At 43.8% G+C, this 24,924-nt stretch overlaps 1 protein-coding gene across 1 annotated transcript in view; it reads left to right on the top strand.

Annotated features, from left to right (window-relative positions):
- The window catches only part of TGFB1I1 (transforming growth factor beta 1 induced transcript 1), a 133,766-nt gene that overhangs the window by 97,396 nt on the left and 11,446 nt on the right, over window positions 1-24,924 (top strand). Inside the window, exons 7-10 of the mRNA XM_030210350.1 lie at window positions 8,359-8,553; window positions 8,788-8,961; window positions 13,331-13,412; window positions 20,957-21,105. Of these exons, the coding sequence (XP_030066210.1) occupies window positions 8,359-8,553; window positions 8,788-8,961; window positions 13,331-13,412; window positions 20,957-21,105 (600 nt within the window). The remainder of the gene's footprint in view (window positions 1-8,358; window positions 8,554-8,787; window positions 8,962-13,330; window positions 13,413-20,956; window positions 21,106-24,924) is intronic.

The raw sequence follows: 24,924 nt of genomic DNA, 5'->3' as shown, positions 1-24,924 counted from the left end.
TGCTTTTATCACATTCTCTGGCAACGGATTCCAGAGTTAATTTACTACTTAGGAGCTTCATTGTGTGCCTACTCTTCCCAGTATTTTTGAAAAGAGTAAACAAGCAATTCACATCTACCTGTTCCACTCCACTCAGTATTTTATAGACCTCTTTCATATCTCCCCTTAGCTGTCTCTTCTGCATGCTGAAGAGCCCTAGCCAGTTTAGCCTTTCCTCATACAAAAGTTGTCCCATCCCTTTATCGTTTTCAGAGTCCTTCTCTGTATCTTTTCTAATTCCGCTATATCTTTTCTGATATGTGGTGACTAGAATTACCCAAAGTATTCGAATAGAGCAATACAAAGGCATTATAACATTCTAATTTTTGTTTTCCATTCCTTTCCTAATAATTCCTAACATTCTATTTGCTTTCTTAGCTGCCTCTGCACACTGGAGCAGAGGGTTTCAATGTATCATCAACGATGACACCTAGATCCTTTTCCTGGGTGGTCATTCCTAATGTAGAACCTTGCATCACGTAGCTATAGTTTGGGTTCCTCTTTCCCACGTGCATCATTTTGCACTTGCTCACATTAAACATCATCTGCCATTTTTGTACTGAATTTCTCCAAATAATAAGTCCTAACTACTCCCCCAGCTTCTTTCTTCACCAGTAATATCGCTCTCCAGGTTCCAGCTTGCCCAGATCTCTCTCACTCCAACTTAGTTTCAGGTTACACCTTCCTCACTTGATTTAGCTTGATTCTGAACCTTTCTCAGACCCCTAGTTCTTTCTCTCCTTTTTGCCTCCAGCCCCTACCTCTCTGTATTCTTTCTCTCCTTGCCTCCCCATTACTGTATTTTCCTTCCAGATAATGTGGAATATTGAAGAAACAAGCAGCTGCACATCAGACCACTTCCTCCTCCTCTGCTAGCCTGGGCCCACTGCTTCTTTGAACCACACAGAACTCTGAACAGCAGTTAGGCCCATGCCAGCAGAGGAGGAGGAAGTGGTCTGATGCACAGCCAAACTCTATGGGTGTGTGCTGCAAAGGGAGGGAGATTAGAAACTTGAGAATTTTTCTGCCTTCTGTTCCCTGTGCAGAATTCTGCCAGGCAAGTACAGAATTCTGCGCAAATTATGCATTGCACTGTGGTGCTGAATTCCCCCAGGAGTAACCTATGAATAGGCAGAACTACAAATATTACAAGGGGCCCTAAAATACCAAAACGCCTACTACAAGTAGAGTGGAGGAGTGGCCTAGTGGTTAGGGTGGTGGACTTTGGTCCTGGGGAACTGAGTTCGATTCCCACTTCAGGCACAGGCAGCTCCTTGTGACTCTGGGCAGGTCTACACATTCCACTCCACTCATTATTTTATAGACCTCTATCATATCTCCCCTCAGCCATGTCTTCTGCAAGCAGAAGAGACCTAGCCAGTTTAGCCTTTCCTCATACAGAAGTCGTCCCATCCCCATTATCATTTTCGGTGCCCTTCTCTGTATCTTTTCCAATTCCGCTATATCTTTTTTGAGGTGTTGTGACCAGAATTGCACACAGTATTTGAGATGTGATTTCACCATGGAGCGATACAAAGACATAACATTCTCATTTTTGTTTCCATTCCTTTCCTAATAATTCCTAAAATTCTATATGCTTTCTTAGCGGCCACTGCACACTAAGCAGAGGGTTTCAGAACAAGGAATCCCAAATTAGAGATAGAAGTATGATGACAAAATTGAACTGGAACCTCAAGAAATTAGCTCAGCATATACTGCAACACTGGAGAAAGAAAAATGCTTTTTCTTTATACTGAATACAATACCTAGACATTTGCAACGTACATTTCAAAAGCTAACATAATCCAGTTAATAAATTAAAAATAAAACACTTTTTCCTATCTTTGTGTGTCTGGGCATTTTATTTTATTTATTTATTTATAATAGTTATACCCTACATTTTCCCACCCATTGGCAGGCTCAATGTGGCTAACATCAGTCTGTATAGGCAATCACCAATCCGGTAAACAACATACAAAGTATAGTAAGGTGAATAGGAAGGATAGTAATTACAAGGGGTGCGGGAAAAGAGGGGAAGGGTAATAGAGTCCATGAGGTTGAGTGCTAATAAAGGAAAAGGTGGAAGCGTAGGTGGATTTATATTTGAGACCATTACAGGTAGGATGATGTAGGTTTAAATATGAACGAGATGATCTGCAAGATTCCTAGATGGCAGATTGATAAGGGTATCCATGTAACCTGGGGCTTCACCATAAAGAATTTTATGGACCAGGGTGCAAATTTAAAAAGTGATTCGTTCATTCCTTTACTGGAAGCCAGTGTAGTTTCTCACGAAGGGGTTTAGAACTATCGAATTTTGATTTTCCATAAATTAATCTGGCTGCTGTATTCTGGGCTGTTTGGAATTTCTTTAGAAGTTGTTCTTTGCATCCTGCGTATATTCCATTACAGTAGTCTAGGTGGCTTAATACCAGTGATTGAACTAGGTTACGAAATATTTTTCTGGGAAAATAAGGTTTTATCCGTTTTAGTTTCCATAGAGAGAAGAATATTTTCTTTGTGGTGGAGTTTGTTTGATCCACGAGTGTTAAGTTACAATCCACAATTACACCAAGTATTTTTAGACTCTCGGAGACCGGAAGGGTAAGATCAGGAGTGATAAGGTTGAGGGTTTAAACTTATTATAGGGAGAAGAGATGATAAGGCAATGAGTTTTCTCAGTATTAAGTTTTAATTTAAATGAATTTTTCCAAGTAACCATGGTGTGTAATCCAAGCTTAATTTCATTGGCGATTTCAGATAAATCAGTTTCCATCATGTTGGTCCCAGTTTCTCTTTCTACTTTCCTGTCTTCTGCTAACTGTTTCTAGTGGCCACTGTCCATTTGTTATTTATCTTCTGTCCTCCTGTCTTGTTCCATTCCCTTACTACACCTGTCTCTGACACATTGATCTTTCTCTTAAAGCTCTCTCCTCTGTTTTTTTTTTTTTTTTTGTCTGCCTCTCTGTCCACTCAAATTTCACTCTTACTTCACTCCTTTTCACTTTTCATCTACTTATCAACTTTCTATCTTCTTCTCTTATTCCCAAGCTCACTCATTTCCCATCCTTCTATTCCCTTTTATCTTTCATGTGCTCCCCATTACCACATTTCTACCCGCTGCACTCACTATCCTCCTGTCACTCATGTCCTTGACAACCGTCCTATGGCCTCTTCCACATGGATCCACCATTCCTAGCATCTATTCTCCTCCCTCTCTCTCTTTGTCCTTCCCCTATATGCTTGAAGCCTGATCTCTTCCTCCTCCTGCCTTCCCTCCCTTTGAGTCCGACATCTCTCCTTCCTGTCCTTCCGCCCCTCCTCTCGAGTCAGACATCTCTCTCCCCCTCCATGAGTATGATATTTCTTTCCCTCTCTTCTGCCACCCCAAGTTTGACATCTCCCTTCTATTGTGAATCCATCTCTCCCTCTGCCCTCCCCTAAGTCCATCTCTCCTTTCCCCTTCTGCTCTCGCTGAGTCCATTTCTCCCCATCCCCTTCCACCCCCTCCCTGCCCTTTTTCACCTCTCTCTCTCTCCCCTACCCCTTCTGCCCCTTCCCTGAGTCTGACATCTCTCCCTCTCCCAAATCCCTCTGCCCTCTCCTGTCCATCTCTCCTTCCCCTTTTCTCTCCCTGAAACCATCTCTCCCCATCCCCCTTCCAACCTCCTCCCTGTCCTTTTTCCCCATCCTCCTTCTACTCCCCCTCTCCCAGTTGCAGTCTGGCATCTCCCCCATTCCTTCTTCAACCCCCTTCCCCAAGTCTACCTTCCTTTTGTGTTTTTCAAAAGGTGGTGGCAGCAGCGATTCTGGCATCTGCCTCAGTACTGTGGCCCACTGTAGAGAAGAGGCCAGTACCAGCAGCAGAGAAGCTTATGGAAATTGCTGCTGCTGACTTTTGAAAAACAAAGAAGGAAGCTAAACTTGAGGAAGGGGGATGAGGAAGGAAGGGGGGAGATGCCAGACCGCAGCCAGAGATGAGAGGAAGGAGTGATGCCAGCCCAGGAGAAAAAGGATGGAAGGAGGGATGCAACCAGATAGGCCAGCCAGTGGCGGCAAGATGCTGCTCCATGAAAAGTGCTGCCTGAGGCACCTACCTCAGTTGGCCTAATGATAGGGACAACTCTGTAGGCCCCTTCTCCAGCTCACACATCTAAATTCCCTGTTTACATGCATTGAATCCTGACTCCTTCCCACCCCTGCAGTCTGGCATCTCTTTCTCTCTCCCTTTCATTCCCCCCTCCAGAGACCTGGCATCTTTCACTCTCCCTTGGCATCCCTATCAGCCATGTTCAGATTCTCACCTCTGTATCCTTGCTCCTCTTCTCCTGCCACATTGAGCATCTCCCCTCTTTCTGTTCTTATCCTTGCCCTATTCTGCAGGAGGAGTAGCCTAGTGGTTAGTGCTGTAGCCTGAGAACCTGGGGAACTGGGTTTGATTGCCGCTGCAGCTCCTTGTGACTCTGGACAACTCACTTAACCCTCCATTACCCCAGGTACAAAATAAGTACCTGTATGTAATATGTCAACTGCTTTGATTGTAACCACAGAAAGGTGGTATATCAAGTCCCATCCCATTTTCCCCTCTTTCCCTCACCAACTTTACCTCTGTTACCAGCAGTGTTGAAGACTCCTTGCCTCTGGCCAGTGCAGGCCCCTTCCCACCGCCTCTGATGCAAATGCCTGTTTCTAGCAGGTGGGAAGGCCAACCAGAGGCAGTGTGTCTTCAGTACTGTCTGCCACAAATGCAAGGTTGATGTGCCACTGGGGCAGGAGAGAGGAGATTAAGGAGGGGAGGGGAAGAGGAAAGAGTAACACTTGCTAGACCATTAGAGGGGTGGGGGAATAGAAGGAAAGGAGGGAGGGAGGGAAGAGAGAGGATACTTGCTGGACTTTCTGGGAGGGGGAGCAGGAGGGAAAGAAGAGAGATGCCAGCCTTTGAGAAGGGGGGACAGGAAGGAAGGCAGAAAGATGCTGGCCCCTGGGGAGGGTTGGAGATAGGAGGGAAGAAGGAGAGATTGAGAGATGTTGGCTTCAGGGGGCATGGGCAGTGCAGGAGGAAGGGAAGAATGAGGGGAGAAGCTAGACATTGGGATGTGGGATAGGGATATAGGGCTGATACTGAACAGTCGGAAGAGGGATAGGGATACAGAAGGGCAATGCTAGACCGAGGGAAAAGGATATGGACACAGAAGGGGAGTTGCTGAATAGGGCAAAGGATAAGGACAGAAAGAGGAGAGATGCTCAACATGGCAGGAGGATAGGGCCAAAGATACAGAGGTGAGAAGCAGGACACAGCAGACAGGGTCGAAAGTGAAGATGAATGATGGATAGGGAGAAAGATTAAATGCCAAATGGGCAAGGAGGCCCTGGCAAGAGAGTTAAGAGAAGATGGTGGAAAGCAAAAACAAGAGACTGGAAACAACTAGAAAAATAAAATGACCAGACAACAAAAGTAGAAAAGAGGGACTTGATTAGAATATGTCCATTTTTGGAATATACAACTGCCAGAACTGGTTTTAGACATGACTGGGGCCCGCAAGAAAAACCTCACCCATCAGCCTTTAGTCTTCAGCATAGCAGTGGTAAAGCTCTAGCTTTGGGAAAAGGCCACCCTTGGCATCTCTTTAGGCAGCATGAGTAGTTGCTGGGGAACAAAGCCTCCAGTCTCTTATGTTCACTCCTGGATCCTCCTCCCCTCTGTTTAGAGATCTCACCCTGTTCCAGCAACTGCGCAAGGTATTTCCTTATATTCCTCTGCCCTTGCCTGTATTAGTCCTAAGTTTTCTTGTTTCCTTTGCCCTTGTCTGGGCCTGAGATTCTCCACCTTTAAATGCTCAGCCTTCATGTTGGGAGGCAGAACAAAAGGCATAAAAGACCTTTCCTTTCAAATAATAGGAGCCTTAAACAACCTAAAGAGCCCTCTTACTTACATGGCAAACTGCTCTCCCCCCCCCCCCCCCCCCCATGCATCCCTGGGTGCATCACATGGAGCACGGCATTGCCATTTTTTAAGATGGCAATGCTGAAGGCAGGAGAAAGTGGCATCACACCTGCCTCTTAATGCATGGCAGGGAGGGGGTACCTAAGGGGGGGGGTCACATGGGTGGGCAGGTACCAATGGGCACCAGGGATTTATTTTCTTGAGTCAGGAGGAGGGAAGGGGGGATTAGTGATTTTTTGAGTGGGGGGTACCAGTAGACACGAGAGATTATTTTATTTTGAGTTGGGAGGTGATCAAAGGTACATGCAGGAGGGGGCAGGTGAGTGAGTGTGTGTGGGGGGGTGCCACTAGACACCATGGATAAATTTTTTAGTCAAGTTGTAGGGGAGGGGGAGGGGAAGGAAGGCCTGGGGCCAATACAGAAAAGTATCTGTGGCAGCGTGGTCAGGTTGAGAGGAGAGAGAGGGGTGCCGGTAGACACCCACTCCTGCCAACCAACCCTTCTATGTTACCCTAGAGCTAGCAAAAATATTTCCTGTGGTAGTCACGTGGCCAAGACTTTTCTTATTTTATTTTATTTTGCATTGCATGACACAGAAAGCTGAACTCCGCAATTGCATTCATTTTAATGAGGTGTGCAATCAGGGTTTCCATGCAAGTTAACGCTCACACTTAGACCCATTCTACTTTGCTATCCCATGATAAAACACTGTCAACCCTGTGGTAACTGCGTGGGAAGCTTTCTGCATCAGCTCCTCTGTGTCTCACTACTTCTCTCTGCTTCTGGTTTACTCTCTTACTATTCCCCCATTTCTCTCTTTCACCTCTCCCCCAAACTTCTTTCTTTTTTTTTTTCTCCACCTTTCCAATGATTAGCATGCTGATCTTGCATGACCAGGGCTTAATTTCCACCATTTCTTTAGATTCCAGAGCAGCAAAGATGTTCTGCTTCATGCCCTCCCTATTAGGCAACCTGCAGGGAAGATTAGGGGGTGAGCCTGGAGCAAAGCAGATAATGGTTACCTTGCTCACACAAGCCCAGACCCTCTTCTACTGTTGGTTCTGCCCCTGGCCCACCTCTGCCCTCTTCCACTCCACTGTTCCATTCTCTTTTTGTCTGCAAATTAAGCCTTGCTTACAGTGGCGTAGCTACCACTTTGGAGTCAGGCCCACCCAAAATTGTGACACACTTGCTGTGGCTGGTCGGGATCCCCAAACCTTACCAGTTGAAGATTTTCTCTCCTTGAGCAGCCAGTGCTCTTCCAAATGTCAGCCAGCAGCACTTGCCTTGAGCTGATGCTGAGACCAGCCCTTCTGCACATGCTCAGTTTTCGCACATACAAAAGCACTGAGCATGCTGGCAGCAGTAGCATCAGTTTGAGGCAAGTACTGCGTACCAGCTGTTGTTTGGAAGAGTGCTGGCTGCTCGAGGAGGAGGAAATCTTCAGCTGGCAGAGTTTGGGGATCCCTGCCAGCTCCAGTATTTAATATTTGGGGTTTGTGGGCAGGAAGGGGTGCAGAGAGGAGCAAACCGGAAGGGGGCAGGGGGGAATTCCATACCCATCAGGCCCACCCAAAATTGACCACCTGGCTATGCCCCTGCTTGCTTATGACCCATTGGTGGTTCTGCAATTTCATGCAGGAAAAGGTAGGAGAAGAAGCTAAAGCCCTCTTCAAATGACTGCACCAACTCTATTCTTAGATCAGTTACTAGGACATGAAGAAGCAATGGATCTCCTGAAGACCTGGAGGATGTTCTCTGAACCTAGAGATTCCAGGCCTAACCTTTAGCGTTTCCAGCTACAAATTCAGTAATTCCTGTGATGAAATCATCAATACATCACGTTCTATTATGTATTTTTGTACCATTTCTTCTCTCATAAACATTAGAACTTAATTTCTGCTCAATACTGATGCATTGCTTCCTGCTCTGACTACATAAGTAACGTCACTATTTGACACATAACTAGCAATAACGCTTGATTTCCTTCCCTCCATTAATACATCACTTACCCTCGCTTCCTACAATTATATTGCTCCATTACTTTCTCTGCTTATTAACATATCACTTCCTTTCTTTGTCATATGTTATTTCTTGCTATGTCAATATTAATGTATTTCCTGCCAAAACCAAATTAATAAATCATATCTTGTCACAACAGCATGATTACACTTTTTCTGCAACCTTTCTCTTCTGTGAGAATATTGATACTTTAACACTATTAGTATTTCCTTTTATAATTGAAAGAATCCTAAAGAAAGGAGAGAACTGTGGGAGAGTAAGAGAGTATAAATATATTAGTATGTTAAATGTTTTATTCTTTGTGTGTGTTACATAATATTTGACAATCTGTACAACTGTGTCTCAATTCTAGGCCCCTCCTGTCAATCCTCCTCAGACTCAGAGCACAGTTGCCAGTCCACAGCCAGTGGTGCAGACCACAGTGCCTCCACAGAGTGGGAATCTGGACAGCATGCTGGTGATGCTACAGTCTGATCTTACCCGGCAGGGCATCTCCACCGTGGCCAAGGGCTTGTGTGCCTCCTGCCAGAAACCAATTGCTGGACAAGTAAGGAGCCATCACATATCCTGGGACAGTTGTCTATGACAGAGAGGGTTTGGTTGTTCTTGACCTATATACTTTTGGCTGGCTGTGATCGTGACGTGTTGACTTTGCCCTTTCTGTTCACCGTTCTCTTATCACAGAATGGTGTAGCCCTCAACCTTTTGTGTGTGTGTTTGTCTGTAGTGCAGAAGAGTTAACCTTGCTCCTTATTCTTAACTGAAATGTTCTTTCTTCCAGGTAGTGACAGCACTAGGACAGACGTGGCACCCTGAGCATTTTGTTTGTAGTCACTGCCAGAAGGAAATGGGGGGCACAAACTTTTTTGAAAAGGATGGTTTGCCCTACTGTGAGAGAGATTATTTCCACCTCTTTTCCCCACGCTGTGGGCTCTGCAATGAACCCATCTTAGATGTAAGTGAATTCAGTATCTTCAAAACTCAAAAATATTAAAAACCTAACTTGTGATATCTTTTGCTCTTCTGCTCACTCTATTTTTTTTCATCTCCATTGTATCCTCTTATTCAAACTGCATATTCTGATACCTCTGACGTATCTTCTGTTATCTCCACAGTTGCTTTAGATAATTCTGCTATAATTCTGTTTTATTGGCAGGGAGAGGAATGGAGGAGAAAGGGGATAGGGACATGAAGTATAAATTAAGAACATAAGAATAGCCGTACTTGGTCAGACCAATGGTTCATCTAGCCCAGTATCCTGTTCCCAACAGTGGCCAGTCCATGTCACAAGTATCTGGCAGAAACCTAAATAGTAGCAACATACCATGTTACCAATCCTGGGACAAGCAATGGCTTCCCCATGCCTATCTCAATAACAGACTATGGACTTTTCCTCCAGGAACTTGTCCAAACATTTTTTTTAAACCAGATATGATAAATGCTGTCACCACAATCCGGCAATGAGTTCCAGAGCTTAACAGTTCTTTGAGTGAAAATATTTCCTCTATTTTTTTTTAAGTATTCTCATTTAATTTCATTGAGTGTCCTCTGGCTTTGTACTTTTTGAAAGAGTGAAAACTCGATTCGTTTTTACCCGTTCTACACAACTCAGGATTTTGTAGACCTCAATCACATCCCTCTTTGATAACTAGCCCAAAGTGAAAAAGTCAGTATGGAAGATTTCAAGATATTCTGTGTACAGTAAAAATTTAAAATCTTCTCTGAGACAGATGATAAGGCCATTACAAGCCCTATTTGGGTTTAATATGTGCATAAACTGGCACGTAAACATTTTCTCTTACATAAATGTCTAAGTCCCCCATTTTACAAAACCTGGGATATGCACGTATTAGACCCAAGTGCATGCAAATGGATGGGGGCGTAGCCTGGGTACGTTGCGGGCAGGAGAAGAGCATGGCAAGTTCATAGAAATTTAGTTCTCATTTCAGAAGGGGCCTAAATGTCTCTTAAGAGATCAATGTTGAGAGTTATATCTACTGCCAAGCAATCTTAGGATTTAGTGACCAGCTGCTGTTGAGCAGCATTTTACTGCAGAGATTGGGAGATTGCCCTCTTAATCCCTCAAGTGACTTTTGGCCCCTCAAATCCAAGCTGGCAAGGTTAACAGGCCACTGTGATAGCGTTGGGAACATAACTGGTTATGTTTCTGGGATTGTAAAGTAAACGGTTATGTACTGGCTTTCTAAGGGTCTATATTCCATATATTTTTTAAATGGTTTATGGATGGGGTCCCCATGCTGCCCTTCCTTTATAGTAACATATAACATAGTAAGTCTAAAGCAGGAGAAGGTATTCTCTGCAGCCTATCTGTGAGATGGAAAATGCTCTCTGAAGCTGCTGCTATAAGTTGTTAGTTTTCTCTCCCTGAAAGAGATCCAAGCCACACCCACGAAGTTCAAACTGTCAGTGGGGAGGGTGAGGGGAGGAAATGGCAGTGCTTGATGAAAAAGAGAGCTCAGTTTGATAGGAGATATACTATAGGATGTCATTCTGAGGCCAGGCTAAGTCTAAAGCAGGAGAAGGTATTCTCTGCAGCCTATCTGTGAGATGGAAAATGCTCTCTGAAGCTGCTATATCTCCTATCAAACTGAGCTCTCTTTTTCATCAAGCACTGCCATTTCCTCCCCTCACCCTCCCCACTGACAGTTTGAACTTCGTGGGTGTGGCTTGGATCTCTTTCAGGGAGAGAAAACTAACAACTTATAGCAGCAGCTTCAGAGAGCATTTTCCATCTCACAGATAGGCTGCAGAGAATACCTTCTCCTGCTTTAGACTTAGCCTGGCCTCAGAATGACATCCTATAGTATATCTCCTATCAAACTGAGCTCTCTTTTTCATCAAGCACTGCCATTTCCTCCCCTCACCCTCCCCACTGACAGTTTGAACTTCGTGGGTGTGGCTTGGATCTCTTTCAGGGAGAGAAAACTAACAACTTATAGCAGCAGCTTCAGAGAGCATTTTCCATCTCACAGATAGGCTGCAGAGAATACCTTCTCCTGCTTTAGACTTAGCCTGGCCTCAGAATGACATCCTATAGTATATCTCCTATCAAACTGAGCTCTCTTTTTCATCAAGCACTGCCATTTCCTCCCCTCACCCTCCCCACTGACAGTTTGAACTTCGTGGGTGTGGCTTGGATCTCTTTCAGGGAGAGAAAACTAACAACTTATAGCAGCAGCTTCAGAGAGCATTTTCCATCTCACAGATAGGCTGCAGAGAATACCTTCTCCTGCTTTAGACTTACCCCTCTACCCACCCACCCCTAGAGTGACATGTCTTATATAACCTCCCTATCAACCCACTCATTACTTTACCTCACCCATTTCTATTCTTCTATCACCTTCTCCCACTACTCCAACCAGAGTTACACCTAATCACACTGACCACCCTTCAACATCTTCAGTCCTTCTGTGACTGTTCTTTTGTGCTTGACTGCTTAAATATTTTAAATTTAAATGCTTTACTTTTTGTCTATTAGATTGTAAGCTCTTTGAGCAGGGACTGTCTTTCTTCTGTGTTTGTACAGCGCTGCGTACACTTTGCAGCGCTCTAGAAATGTTAAATAGTAGTAGTAGTAGTAGTAACATAGTAAATGACGGCAGATAAAGACCTGTACGGTCCATCCAGTCTGCCCAACAAGATAAACTCATTTACATGGTATGTGATACTTTATATATATATATATATACAAGAACATGTTTTGTTGTTTATTTTTTTTCTCTTTCCTCCCTTTGGGAGTGAGCTGTTGTAGGTCCTTTGCTTGATTCAACAGTTTTCACATGACATATGCTAGCTTGCCTGTGGCCATTGATATTTTTTGGTTTTGGAGGGGAGATTTTTGGGTATATTGTGGGTACTTGGTCTATTCTTTACATTGATTTCATCTATATTTCAGAGTTTTTGTCATATTTGGTCCTGTATGGAGTGTTTTCTGCTTTGGGAAGATGGGAGGGACTTTTATAAGCTTTCTGAAAAATGCTGAATAGTTTACAATATAGTGTTTGTACTTTTCTGCACTTTTCAATATAAATTGTTTAAACATAAATGGATGTTTATACTGCATGCACCCTACTACTACTATTTACATTTCTATAGCACTGTAAGGCATACACAGCGCTGTACACCATACACAAAAAAGATAGTCCCTGCTCAAAGAGCTTACAAACTAGATAAGACAGGTAAACAGAACAATTAAGGGTAAGGGAATAAATAGGCGAGGTAAAAGGACAGGGCAAGTGAGTAGTGGTTAGGAGTCAAAAGCAGTGGTAAAGAGGTGGGCTTTAAGTTTGGACTTGAAAACGGCCAAACACGGGGCTAGACGCACAGGCTCGGGAAGTCTATTCAAGGCTTGAGGTGCAGCAAGACAAAAGGAACAGAGTCTAGAATTAGCAGTAGAGGAGAAGGGGACAGATGAGAGATTTATCTACAGAACGGAGTACCCGAGGGGGAGCGTAGGGAGAGACGAGAGTGGAGAGGTAATGGGGAGCGGCAGAGTGAATACACGTATAGGTCAATAAGAGAAGTTTGAACTGAATACGGAAATGGATAGGGAGCCAGTGAAGTGACTTAAGGAGGGGGCTAATGTGAGCATAGCGACTTTGGCAGAAAATGAGTCGTTCAGCAGAGTTTTGGACTGATTGAAGAGGAGAGAGATGGCTAAGAGGGAGGCCGGTGAGAAGCAGGTTATAATAATCAAGACAAGAGGTGATAAGCGTGTGGATAAGGGTTCTGGTAGAGTGCTCAGAGATGAAGGGACGGATTTTGCTAATATTATAGAGAAAGAAACGACAGGTTTTGGCAATCTGTTGAATATGAGCAGAGAAGGAGAGAGAGGAGTCAAAGATGACATTAAGGTTCCGAGCTGAAGTCCATTTCCCTGTAGTTTAAGACAGGCTCTATCTACATTGGCAGATTCTATTCTAAAATACAGGTGAAAATGGAGACTCACTGTCCTGCACATCTCAATTCCTAAAATGGGGCTGTACATGTTTATCCTTTATCAAGCCCATGAGCTAGTGGAAGGGGTGTGGTGAGCATATCACATTATTTCCTGCAGGCCTAGTAAAGACTGATTTGTATATGATGATCCCTCATTTACATACAACTTTGTTAGTATCATGAGGGAACATCTTAGCATCCAAGTTAAGGCCTTATTGTATAGTGCGTAAGAGGCCCTTAATTTGCATATATATATATATATATATATACACACACACACACACACACACATACCTTGCTTTCTATTCTCTTATCTACACTGTATCGTACATTATATTTCTAATGCTGATTTTGTGTCCTCTCAGAAAATGGTGACTGCCCTGGATAAGAATTGGCACCCAGAGCATTTCTGCTGTGTGAAGTGCGGGAGACCCTTTGGGGAAGAAGGTAGGTTAGGAACAATAATAGATACTTGGTGGCTTCTTCTGTCCATTCTTGATGCAAAACTACGATGCTTTCTCACTCTCATCCTTTACTCTCACATTTTTTTCTTTCTTCAAATCTGTTTATTAAAGTTCCAAAACCAAAATATGTGTTGAACATATCACCAACCAGCAAGTCTTGTAACAATAACCAGTCTATCAGTTCACATCTAAACTGTATCAGAGAACCTTACTCCCCCCCTCCAATAAAAAAACTTCTTCATTTTAATCTAAAGATATAAATAGTCCTTCAGAATTCCTATGGATACATTCATTGGAATGCTAAACACTTTCAGCAATTAAGAGTACAATTACGAGCCGCTGGTGTCAAAGAGGCCCAAAAGGATTCCCACGTTTGACAACACTTACCAAGCCTGGAATCCAGGCCATCCACCTCCCTATGTTCCAGTGTCACTTGCATAATCATTATTTATTTATTAGTTGCATTTGTATCCCACATTTTCCCATCTATTTGTAGGCTCAATGTGGCTTACATAGTACTGGAGAGGCCTTTGCAGGCTCCGGTGTGAACAAATTCAGGGTGGGGAATCGGAGAACGGAAGAGTTGTGTTATGTCCATTACGTGCTTTAGTTTGGTTGTCTTGCAGAGATTAGGCATTTAAGTTGGATCGGTAGGGTATCTTTTTAAACAGGTTGGTTTTTAATGATTTTCGGAATTTTATGTGGTCGTACGTTGTTTTCAAGACTTTTGGTAATGCGTTCCACACTGAGGAGCTGAAGGTGGGTCAGGAACTAGCCATTTTTGCAAGATGCACTTTACCCCAAGTAGTACAGTGCACCTCAGGAAGGACAGATAACCTTTCAAAAGAGGATGCACTATATCACACTTGGCAAAGAGGGACATGGGTCTGGGGGTCCAGCGAATACCCCACATTTTTGAGACATGGCTGCCCAAATGGGTCCAAAAAGGCAGGATCAATGGGCAGTTCCAAAACATGTCCAAGAGTAGCAACTGAGTTACCACACTTTGGGCATGCTGCTGTCGATCCAATCTGTGCCCTGTAAGCCTAGTGTGGGGAAAGAAATATATAACCACTACTAGCTTATATTGCTGTTCCCAGTGAAGTACATTTTTTTGTTAGTGTATGGTAAGTGTGAAGACTCACAAGCCGGTGGTTGGGAGGCAGGGATAGTGCTGGGCAGACTTATACGGTCTGTACCAAAGCCGGTGGTGGGAGGCGGGACTGGTGGTTGGGAGGAGGGGATAGTGCTGGGCAGACTTATACGGTCTGTGCTAGAGCCGGTGGTGGGAGGCGGGGCAGATTTATACGTCTGTGCCCTGAAGAGGACAGGTACAAATCAAAGTAGGGTATACACAAAAAGTAGCACATATGAGTTTCTTGTTGGGCAGACTGGATGGACCATGCAGGTCTTTTTCTGCCGTCATCTACTATGTTACTATAGTCATCTGCTTCCTATGCTGAGATAGATCTTCTAATTTTTTTTATTTTTAGAATAAGCAAGTTTTTACACTTATTTAAAATTTAAAAAATTAGCAACCCCAGTACTTAACTGACACTGGACTGGCACAGCGCTGAAGATAAGCAGAGCTCCTAACACCCACTACAAGGAGAGCATGGTGTTTCAGTTCCACAGAACCTGCTTCGGGGTAATTTGAATCAGGTTGCTGAAAAAGCTTCAAGCTGCAGTGCTCAAGTGACAACTGTCAAAAAGATGCGGGGCATTGTGGCTTGAAGCTTTTTATTTATTAACAGCACTGCCAAGGGTCCAGAAAATAGACCACACAGCACTTGTAAATACCATCCCTCTATTCCTACATATTCCAGAGTGCGGAAGAAGTAGGCCCAGTCCACCTGATTGAATGCCTTCTCAGCATCAAGGTTTGCTAACATAGCAGGTCTACAAGTGGATTGGGCATGTGCAGTTGCCAAATAGCACTTTCCGAACATTGCACACTGACTGGCGACCTTTAACAAAATCAGTCTGAACCTCACAAATTAATGTTGGGAGGTGGTGAGCAAGACGGTTTGCCAAGATGTGTGAAAAGATTTTAAGATCCACATTTAACAATGAAATTGGTCGGTAAGAGGATGGGAGATCTCCCAGCTTACCGGGCTTGGGTATTAAAGAAATTAAAGCTTCATTTTCTCACAATGGAAAAGTGCCAGCTTCCACCACTGCATTGTAATAATCCAGGAGGGGAGTTGCAAGTTCAGGCTGTAGCAGTTTTTAAAATTCAGAAGTATATCCGCCTGGGCCTGGGGCAGTATTATTTTTAGTTGCCCGAAGTGCAGTCTGGAATTCTTTATCTGTGGTAAGGGCGCTCAATACTACTCGAGTCACTGGAGAAATTTGGGAAATGCCCAAGACTACCAAATAATTTGCTATATCTGGTCCACTAGAAACTGGGCAACACACATAAAAATCGGCGAAATATTGAACAAAGATATCCGTAATCGCTGTAGAATTATGGTGAAGTTGACCCTGGAAATCTTTAAGGCAGGGGATATAACGCAATCCCAACCAGGTTTTCTGCCTCTTACATTGATCATTCCCTTTCATCTCATTTCTTTGCTTCTCTGTTCACTGATAGCAGTACTTCAACCCTCCTTCTCCCCCTCAGGTTATTATTGCCTTAGTTTTCACCTCCATAACTCACTCTCAATTGCTCTTAACCTTCTGTTCCCCTCCACCTCACCAGTCTCCACATATCTGACTACCTTATCCTTACACCCAACTTCTCCCATCTTTTCTAGCTTTCTCTTCCCCTTCCCTTTCTCCACTATCATTAAGCTTGCCTTTTTCTCAAACTCCCTTTTTAAGTTCTCCAGTTCTCCTTACCTCTCCTAGCAATTTTTCCACATCTTTTATCATCTTGCTCCTTCCCTATCTCTTCCCATCTTAACTGTATCTCTGATTCCTTATGTCCCTTCCAGTCCTCGCAATCTCTGATTTTCTCTCTTGCCAACCTACAAACTTTTTATCTTTTACCAATCTCACCCCATACCCAGCCATTCTTCCTTTTACTGCCTCTCACCTCCCTAATCCTCCCATTCCTTTCATTCTCACTTCTTCCCTGGCTTCCTATTTTAACTTGTCTTTCACCAACACAATTATACCCTCTGTACTCACCCCCTCCACAGATTTCATCTACTTTCTTCTGCCTCTCATTCCCTCACCTGTTCGAGTAGGGCCGGTCTTAGGCAGGGGCAGTCGCACAGGGCCTCGCGCTTCCAAGGAGCCCCATGGTGCTCCCTCCCACTTCCTGCTATTGCAGCGATCTGATTTTTTGTCTCTCCTCCCCCGAGCCGCAGGGTGCCCTCCCTGCACTTACCTTAAGCCACCCTGGTGGTCTAGTGGAGTCTTCGGGGCAGGAAAGTTCCCCAGTCTTTCCTGCCCACTGCCGGCGCTCACCCTCTTGCTGACGCATCGCTTTTTAAAAATGGCTGCCGAGACTTCCCGCAGTGGCCTTGCAAGACTTCCGCTGAAGTCTTGGCAGTCATTTTAAAGATGATGCGGCAGCAAGAGGGTCAGCACCGGCAGCGGGCAGGAAAGACTGGGGAACTTTCCTGCCCGAAGACTCCACTAGAGCACCAGGGTGGCTTAAGGTAAGTGCCAGGAGGGCACCCTGAGGCTCAGGGGAGGAGAGGCAAGGAGTCAGATCGCTGCAATAGCAGGGAGCGGGATGGAGCACTGTAGGGCCCCTGGAAGCACGAGGCCTGTGCAACCGCCCCTGTTGCCTCTGCTTAAGACCAGCCCTGCTTGAACAGGCATGTGGGAACTTGCTCCTTTTGCTTTGTGGAATGCAGTGGTATACTATAAAAATGCACTTGCCTTTTTTTATTATTATTAGTATGTCACAGAGAAGGTATTGATTAATGAGGGAAGGGTTTCCTTCATGCAGAACTGTCCAGTCAGTCTAAATGTGCAAACATTGTCCAGTTCAGCACACTATTAGCAGCTAAATTCATACAAAGTTTAATTACGTTCAGTAGGAAATAAATCTGTTGGCTCAGGCTGCTTGCTATGTAATATTAAATCACTGTTTCATTGTTGCTACCAAGTATTACATATTAAGGGGGTTTGTTTTAATTCATTTATCCAGTCCTTATATGCACATGGTTTTGCTTTTTAAACCCAAAGGTTTCCTATGATAGCATTGTGCATATTTGAACTAGTTTTTCTATACAAGCTTTGTTTGATTTGTCTTTATTTGAAATAAAAAAAAAATGTTTAAAATGCATCTTGTCAAGAAGGGGCAGGGCTAGGTGGGGGCAGAGCTAGGTCTGACCAAAGGGGGGCCCCACTGAACTGGTCTGCACAGGGCCCTGCAATTGCTAAGCCTTGTCCTGTGTTCAGGTTCCTTTCCTGTTGCTCACACTTTCTCCTAGCTCTAGTTCCTTTGTTTTTACCATTCAGAGTACTTTTGCTCTTCATCTCCCCATTTCTAATCCTCTATTCATCTTCCTCCAGGCCTATATCTTCTCTGCCTCCTTCCTTCCCAAATTATGTCTGCCTCACCCCCTGATCCCATGTACTCAGCCTTCAGTATATCTCCAATCATCTCTCCTGCCATCTATAGTTCTTTCTTTCCATTTCAAATTATCATGGAGGCATGAAATGGGAGAAAGGATTAATCTCCAGTCCCCTCTTCTACCCTCAACCACGTCCTACTCCACCCCATGTACAGTTGCTCTTCATTATTCTCTCCCTATCCCATAAACAGTGTCACTCCCCTGGTCCCTACCAACCCATGTACAGTCTCTCTTGCTGCACCCCTAATATCACTTTCGGGGGGGGGGGGGGGGGGAATTAAGGAGAAGACCACCATTAATCCCTCTAGTGAAGTGCTACATAAAATGGGCAGCTTTCTAATACCTAGATATCCTCATGAGCAGTTGTAAATCTCAGTTTTCATGTTGGCAAACATAAGCTTGCACATGTATCTTTTTGCCCTGCCCTAGTCTCATGCAAAATATGCCCAGACCATTCCCCTTTGCCATATGTATATTTTTGCATTTTGGATGTATATATCCCTACTTTCTAAAATCAAGATTTAGACTTCTATGCAATATACATGTCTAAATTCTGGCTTATGCATATCTAAAATGTGAATAGGCCTTTTAAAGTAAGGGACATAACTTCTAAACATAATTTACACATCTAAGTGGCCCGCACAAATAGCAGATATAACTTGGAATGTCTAACTTAGTTTAAGTTTTTCGTGGATGTACAGAGCCACTATCTAAATAACTATATATATATATATATATATATATATATATATATATATATATATATTGATATTGTGATATCCCCCTTCTCACTCAGGGTGACCTGGTTCTCAATATGCAGATTATATGCACATTAGTGTGCAACCCCTTCTCACTCAGGGTGACCTCGTTCCCACTCAGCAAATTAAACAGGTCTCACCAACTGCATATTTCTCAGGCAACTCTTTATTCCAGCACCTGGGCACACTTCTTCTAGCTTAATACTTTATACTTTCATAGGTCTTCACACTGAGCCTCCCCCACACCGATACATGGGCTCAGTACCAGCTTCAATACTTTGGGGACTCCCAACCCCAGGCTTTGCAGCCTGCTTCTCTCAGTACTTTGGACACACAGTCCCCTCTTTGAACCCACAGTTCGGGACACACAGTCTTTTCTTCTTTGGACACACAGTCCCCCCTTTGAACACACAGTTCTGGACACCCAGTCCCCCCTCTTTGAACACACAGTTCTAGACACACAGTCTTTTCTTCTTTGGACACACAGTACCTCCACTGAACACACAGTTCCTATAAGTACTGAGGACACACAGTCAAACACTAATGCTTTAGGGACTTCTCACCCCAGGATTTTCAGCCTGCTGATCTCCTTTGGGACACACAGTCCTCCACAAGTCCATAGGGTTAGCCAGTATCTTCCAGGGGCTCTCTCTTCTCCTGCTGCTAGCTCACTTCTCTTCCTTTCACAACTCAGGTGGGGTATAAAGTGGTTAATTAGCTACACAGGACCCAGCCCACAACCTCCTACACCTGTGGACATCCCAGGGCTCTCCCCGATCCTAGCACCCTCCACTTCTTCTGCTACTAGCGTCCTCTAGTGGCGTACACCGTATAGGACACCCTCTTATCACAATATATATTAGAGGTTTCAGACTCTTTTGGTTTATCCTACTGCCTTATTTCACCTATACCAGTGGTACACAAGTTAAGTCCTCGAGGGCCACAAACAGGTCAGGTTTTCAGAATATCCCTAATGAATATGGCATTTCAGGATAGCAGCAGCCATATTTGAAACACAGTCATGGTCTCCTGATGAAGCATACAGGTGAAACAGGTCTTGTTGAGAACATGTGTTTGTTGCACTTATGCCATTAAGACTGAATATTCAGGGAGCTTCTCAGTAGGACTCTCTGGAAGGCGAGTTGGTGACGAGAATATTATGGATTGAAGTTTAGGTTATATATCTTCAACTGGTTTGACTAAGAGACTATATAACAGCGATTGTACACTGTTGATCCATCCATCTTCTGGAGCTTCTTTTATTGATTCTACCTGTAACATCGCCATTTGAAGGGACATTCCCAGGAGGGCATTCATCAACGACCAGAGTAATCCTACTGAGTACTTGTTTCAGATAAGTTAATAATGTGACTATATATTTGTGATATGTGTTTAAGGATTTGTATGTGATTTGATAAAAAAAAATTTATAGAGATGATAAAACAATACATTTTGCCATAAATTTGGAATATATTTTAAACTATTTTAGTTATTATGATTAGATAATGAATATGTATGAGAGATCTGCATGTGCACTGCCTTCACTGAATACAAATCTATCCTGAAAACCTGATTTGTTTGTGGCCCTGCAGGACTGAATTTGTGACCCCAACCGATATCTGTTCACCTTCCCAGTGCTTAAGGTACTTCCCAGTCAGAATCCAGGGCTCTGATCCTTGTATGACCCTTTTCTGAGTTTGTTTTCATATTAAACCACTCTATTTGGAGATTTCCATACTTCAAGTGAACATCTAATGCAACATAGGAAACTCTTTCCCTATTTGCAAATACCAGTGTTTGCGTGTGTCTATAAATGTATATGGGTGGGGGGGGGGGGGGGGGGGAAGGGGGCAAACCAGTGACCATGATGGTATTCTCTTAGGTGTGACATCTGGGGAAGGTTTCCCAGTGGCCTTACAACCTCATTCTGATACTGGTCCTGGACAAAACTGGATTATTTGTAGGCTGTCATATCTTTTATTGGATCATTTGTCCTTTAGATTGTACATTTGTCCTTTAGATTGTAAGCTCCTTTGAGCAGGGACTGTCCTATGTTAAATTGTACAGCGCTGCGTAACCCTAGTAGCGCTTTAGAAATGTCAAGTAGTAGTAGTATCAACATATGAAGTATCCAAACATATTTGTATTCATGCTCTTTCAAAGCTATGTAGATCCCTTTTACCATTTGTCTTTCCTTCTGTCATTCTTTGTCTGTCCCCATCTCTGTCCCTTAGGTTTCCATGAGAGAGATGGGAAACAGTACTGCCGGAAAGATTTCTACGAGATCTTTGCCACGCGCTGCCAGGGCTGTGGGCAGGCCATTCTGGAGAATTACATTTCTGCCCTCAATGTTCTTTGGCACCCGGAGTGTTTCGTCTGCAGGGTGAGTGACAGTTATCTGAGCCACTGTTTTAAAAAGCAAGGAAAATGTTATATAAAAACTGTAAGAACATAACCAAAAAAAGAGATTCAAAGAGAAACAAAAATCTCTATTATATATAAATGTGTTTATTTGTATATAAGGCACATTTATGTATTAAAATTTATTTACTGCCTTTTTGAAGAAATTCACCCAAGGCAATGTAAAGCAAGTATAAACAGGAATGAGCGATTTACAATTACAATGCAGTAAAATATTATTCAAGTAACAGAACACACTAAAACAGGAAAACATTCAGATAATTAGAGGATGATACTTTCAATGTCAACACAATAAACATTAAAACATCTTAAAAGAACAAAGGTAGAACATATGAACAGACAAGAGTATAACAAAGGAGTTGAGATTAGAGGATGGTAGAACTGAGGAGTTGGTGTGAATGGGCAGTATGGATAGGCCATGTGGAGGGGCATAATCGAAGGGGACGCCCAAGTTTTGCTGAGGACATCCTCGCAAAACGCCCCAGTGGAGGGGCTGGGAAACCTGTATTATCGAAACAAGATGGACGTCCATCTTTCGTTTCGATAATACAGTCGGGGATGCCCAAATCTTGACATTTAGGTCGTCCTTAGAGATGGTTGTCCCTAGACTTGGTTGTTTCTGATTTTTGGCGATAATAGAAACTAAGGATGCCCATCTCAGAAACGACCAAATGCAAGCCCTTTGGTCGTGGGAGGAGCCAGCATTCGTAGTGCACTGGTCCCCTTGACATGCCAGGACACCAACCAGGCACCCTAGAGGGCACAGCAGTGGACTTCAGAAATTGCTCCCAGGAATATAGCTCCCTTACTTGGTGTGCTGAGCCCCCCCCAAAATCCACTCCCCACCACTGTACACCACTACCATAGCCCTTACGGGTGAAAGGGGGCACCTAGATTTGGGTACAGTGGGTTTCTGGTGGGTTTTGGAGGGCTCACATTTACCACAACAAGTGTAATGGGCCTGGGTCCACCTGCCTGAAGTGCACTGCACCCACTAAAACTGCTCCAGGGACCTGCATACTGCTGTGATTGACCTGAGTATGACATTTGAGGCCGGCATAGAGGCTGGCACAAAATATTTTTAAAGATGTTTTTTTGAGGGTGGGAGAGGGTTAGTGACCACTGGGGGAGTAAGGGAGGTTATCCCTGATTCTCTCCGGTGGTCATCTGGTCAGTTCGGGCACCTTTTTGTGCCTTGGTCGTAAGAAAAACACGACCAGGTAAAGTCGTCCAAGTGCTCGTCAGGGACGCCCTTTTTTTTTCCATTATGGGTCGAGGACGCCCATGTGTTAGGCACGCCCAAGTCCCGCCTTCGCTACACCTCCGACACGCCCCTGTGAACACGACTTATGTTGAATCTCAGATGTTATGAAATAAAGTTGTTGATTGCTGTTACATTGTCTTTGCTTTGTTTCAAGTCACCATCACTGTTTTCTATGTGCTTTTGAGATTGCAAGGGTTTTTTTTTCTTCTGAAGAGTAGCAAATCTCCTGGACCGGATGGTATTCATCCCAGAGTACTGATAGAACTGAAAAATGAGCTTGCAGAGCAAATGTTAGAAATATGTAATTTATCCCTAAAATCGAGTGTGATACCGGAAGACTGGAGGGTGGCCAATGTAATGCCGATTTTTAAAAAAGGTTCCAGAGGAGATCTGGGAAATTATAGACCAGTGAGTCTGACGACGGTGCCAGGCAAAAGGGTAGAGACTATTAAGAACAAAATTACAGAGCATATTCAAAAGCATGGATTAATGAGACAAAGTCAACATGGATTTAGTGAAGGGAAATCTTGCCTCACCAATCTACCTCATTTCTTTGAAGGGGTGAACAAACATGTGGATAAAGGTGAGCCAGTTGCTATTGTGTATCTGGATTTTCAGAAGGTGTTTGACAAAGTACCACATGATAGACTCCAGAGGAAATTGGAGAGTCATGGGATAGGAGGTAGTGTTCTATTGTGGATTAAAAACTGGTTAAAAGATAGAAAACAGAGAGTAGGGTTAAATGGTCATTATTCTCAATGCAGAAGGGTAGTTAGTGGGGGTCTGTGCTGGGACCGCTGCTTTTTAACATATTTATAAATGATCTAGAGATGGGAGTTGCTAGTGAGGTAATTAAATTTGCTGATGACACAAAGTTATTCAAAGTTGTTAAATCACGAGAGGATTGTGAAAAATTACAAGAGGACCTTACGAGACTGGGACCCTGGGCGTCTAAATGGCTGATGACATTTAATGTGAGCAAGTGCAAAGTGATGCATGTGGGAAAGAGGAACCCGAATTATAGCTACGTCATGCAAGGTTCCATGTTAGGAGTCACGGACCAAGAAAGGGATCTAGGTGTTGTCGTTGATGATACGTTGAAACCTTCTGCTCCGTGTGCTGCTGCGGCCAGGAAAGCAAATAGAATGTTAGGTATTATTAGGAAAGGAATGGAAAACAAAAATGAGGATGTTATAATTCCTTTGTATCGCTCCATGGTGCGACCGCACCTCGAATATTGTGTTCAATTCTGGTCGCCGTATCTCAAAAAAGATATAGTGGAATTAGAAAAGGTGCAGAGAAGGGCGACGAAAATGATAAAGGGGATGGGACAACTTCCCTATGAGGAAAGCCTGAAGTGGCTAGGGCTCTTCAGCTTAGAGAAAAGGCGACTGAGGGGAGATATGATAGAGCTCTATAAAATAATGAATGGAGTTGAATGGGTAGATGTGAAGCGTCTGTTCATGCTTTCCAACAATACTAGGACTAGGGGGCATGCGATGAAGCTACAATGTAGTAAATTTAAAACGAATCGGAGAAAATTTTTCTTCACTCGATGTGTAATTAAATTCTGGAATTCGTTGCCAGAGAATGTGGTAAAGGCGGTTAGCTTAGCGGAGTTTAAAAAAGGTTTGGACAGCTTCCTTAAGGAAAAGTCCTTAGACTGTTATTAAATGGACTTGGGGAAAATCCAGTATTCCTGGGATAAGCAGTTTAAAATGTTTTGTACTTTTTTGGGATCGTGCCAGGTATTTGTGATCTGGATTGGCCACTGTTGGAAACAGGATGCTGGGCTTGATGGACCTTTGGTCTTTCCCAGTATGGCAATACTTATGTACTTATGTTCTGATGTCAGTTTCTGATTATTCCACTCTAGCTTAGAGGCCAGAGTCTGAAACTGAATAGCATACAAACCATGTCGCAAGTTGAGCAGTTCGGAGGCTGCCGAAGAGGTCTTCCCTGGTTCCTGAAAGATCCTTCAGAAATGTCCCAAGAACTAGAAATGCCCCAAGAACTCTTTCAAGTTATTTAGTATCAGGTCCTTACGCTCCCAGATAGGAGAGGCCCAAGCAAGGGCTGGACCCGAAAGAAGTGAGATGATATATGCTACTAGGGCCCTGTCAGAAACAAAGTCCTGTGCCTGAAGTTCAGATATAATTTAGCACTAGTTGAGGAAACCCCAAGCGAACCCCTGATACAGCCAGTGTAACAACTGGGGCTGATCCAGTGTTGGTTGTCAGGAAAGAAGAAATTGCAACCTGGGATACTGCAGAACTCTGAAGATGGTTCATCTGAAATGTTAAATCCTGGACTACCCCGGATAGCTGATGGAACTGCAGAACCAGCTTTTGGAGGAACTGCAAGGCTAGGACTTGGTCAAGCTCATGGCCTTCGCAATCTGTCAATGGTCAGGGTGGTAAGCCCTTCTATCACTGTCGGGTTCCCAACCCTGAAGTCAGAAGGCCCTGACAGATGGCTGGTGAGTCACATGCTGAAGCAGGATTGAAGGCAGGAACA

The sequence above is a fragment of the Microcaecilia unicolor genome, chromosome 7 (genome assembly GCF_901765095.1).
Source record: "Microcaecilia unicolor chromosome 7, aMicUni1.1, whole genome shotgun sequence".
Lineage (NCBI taxonomy): Eukaryota > Metazoa > Chordata > Amphibia > Gymnophiona > Siphonopidae > Microcaecilia > Microcaecilia unicolor.
The sequence above is the reverse complement of the archived record's forward strand: the minus strand, read 5'-3'. Positions and strand labels throughout refer to the sequence as shown.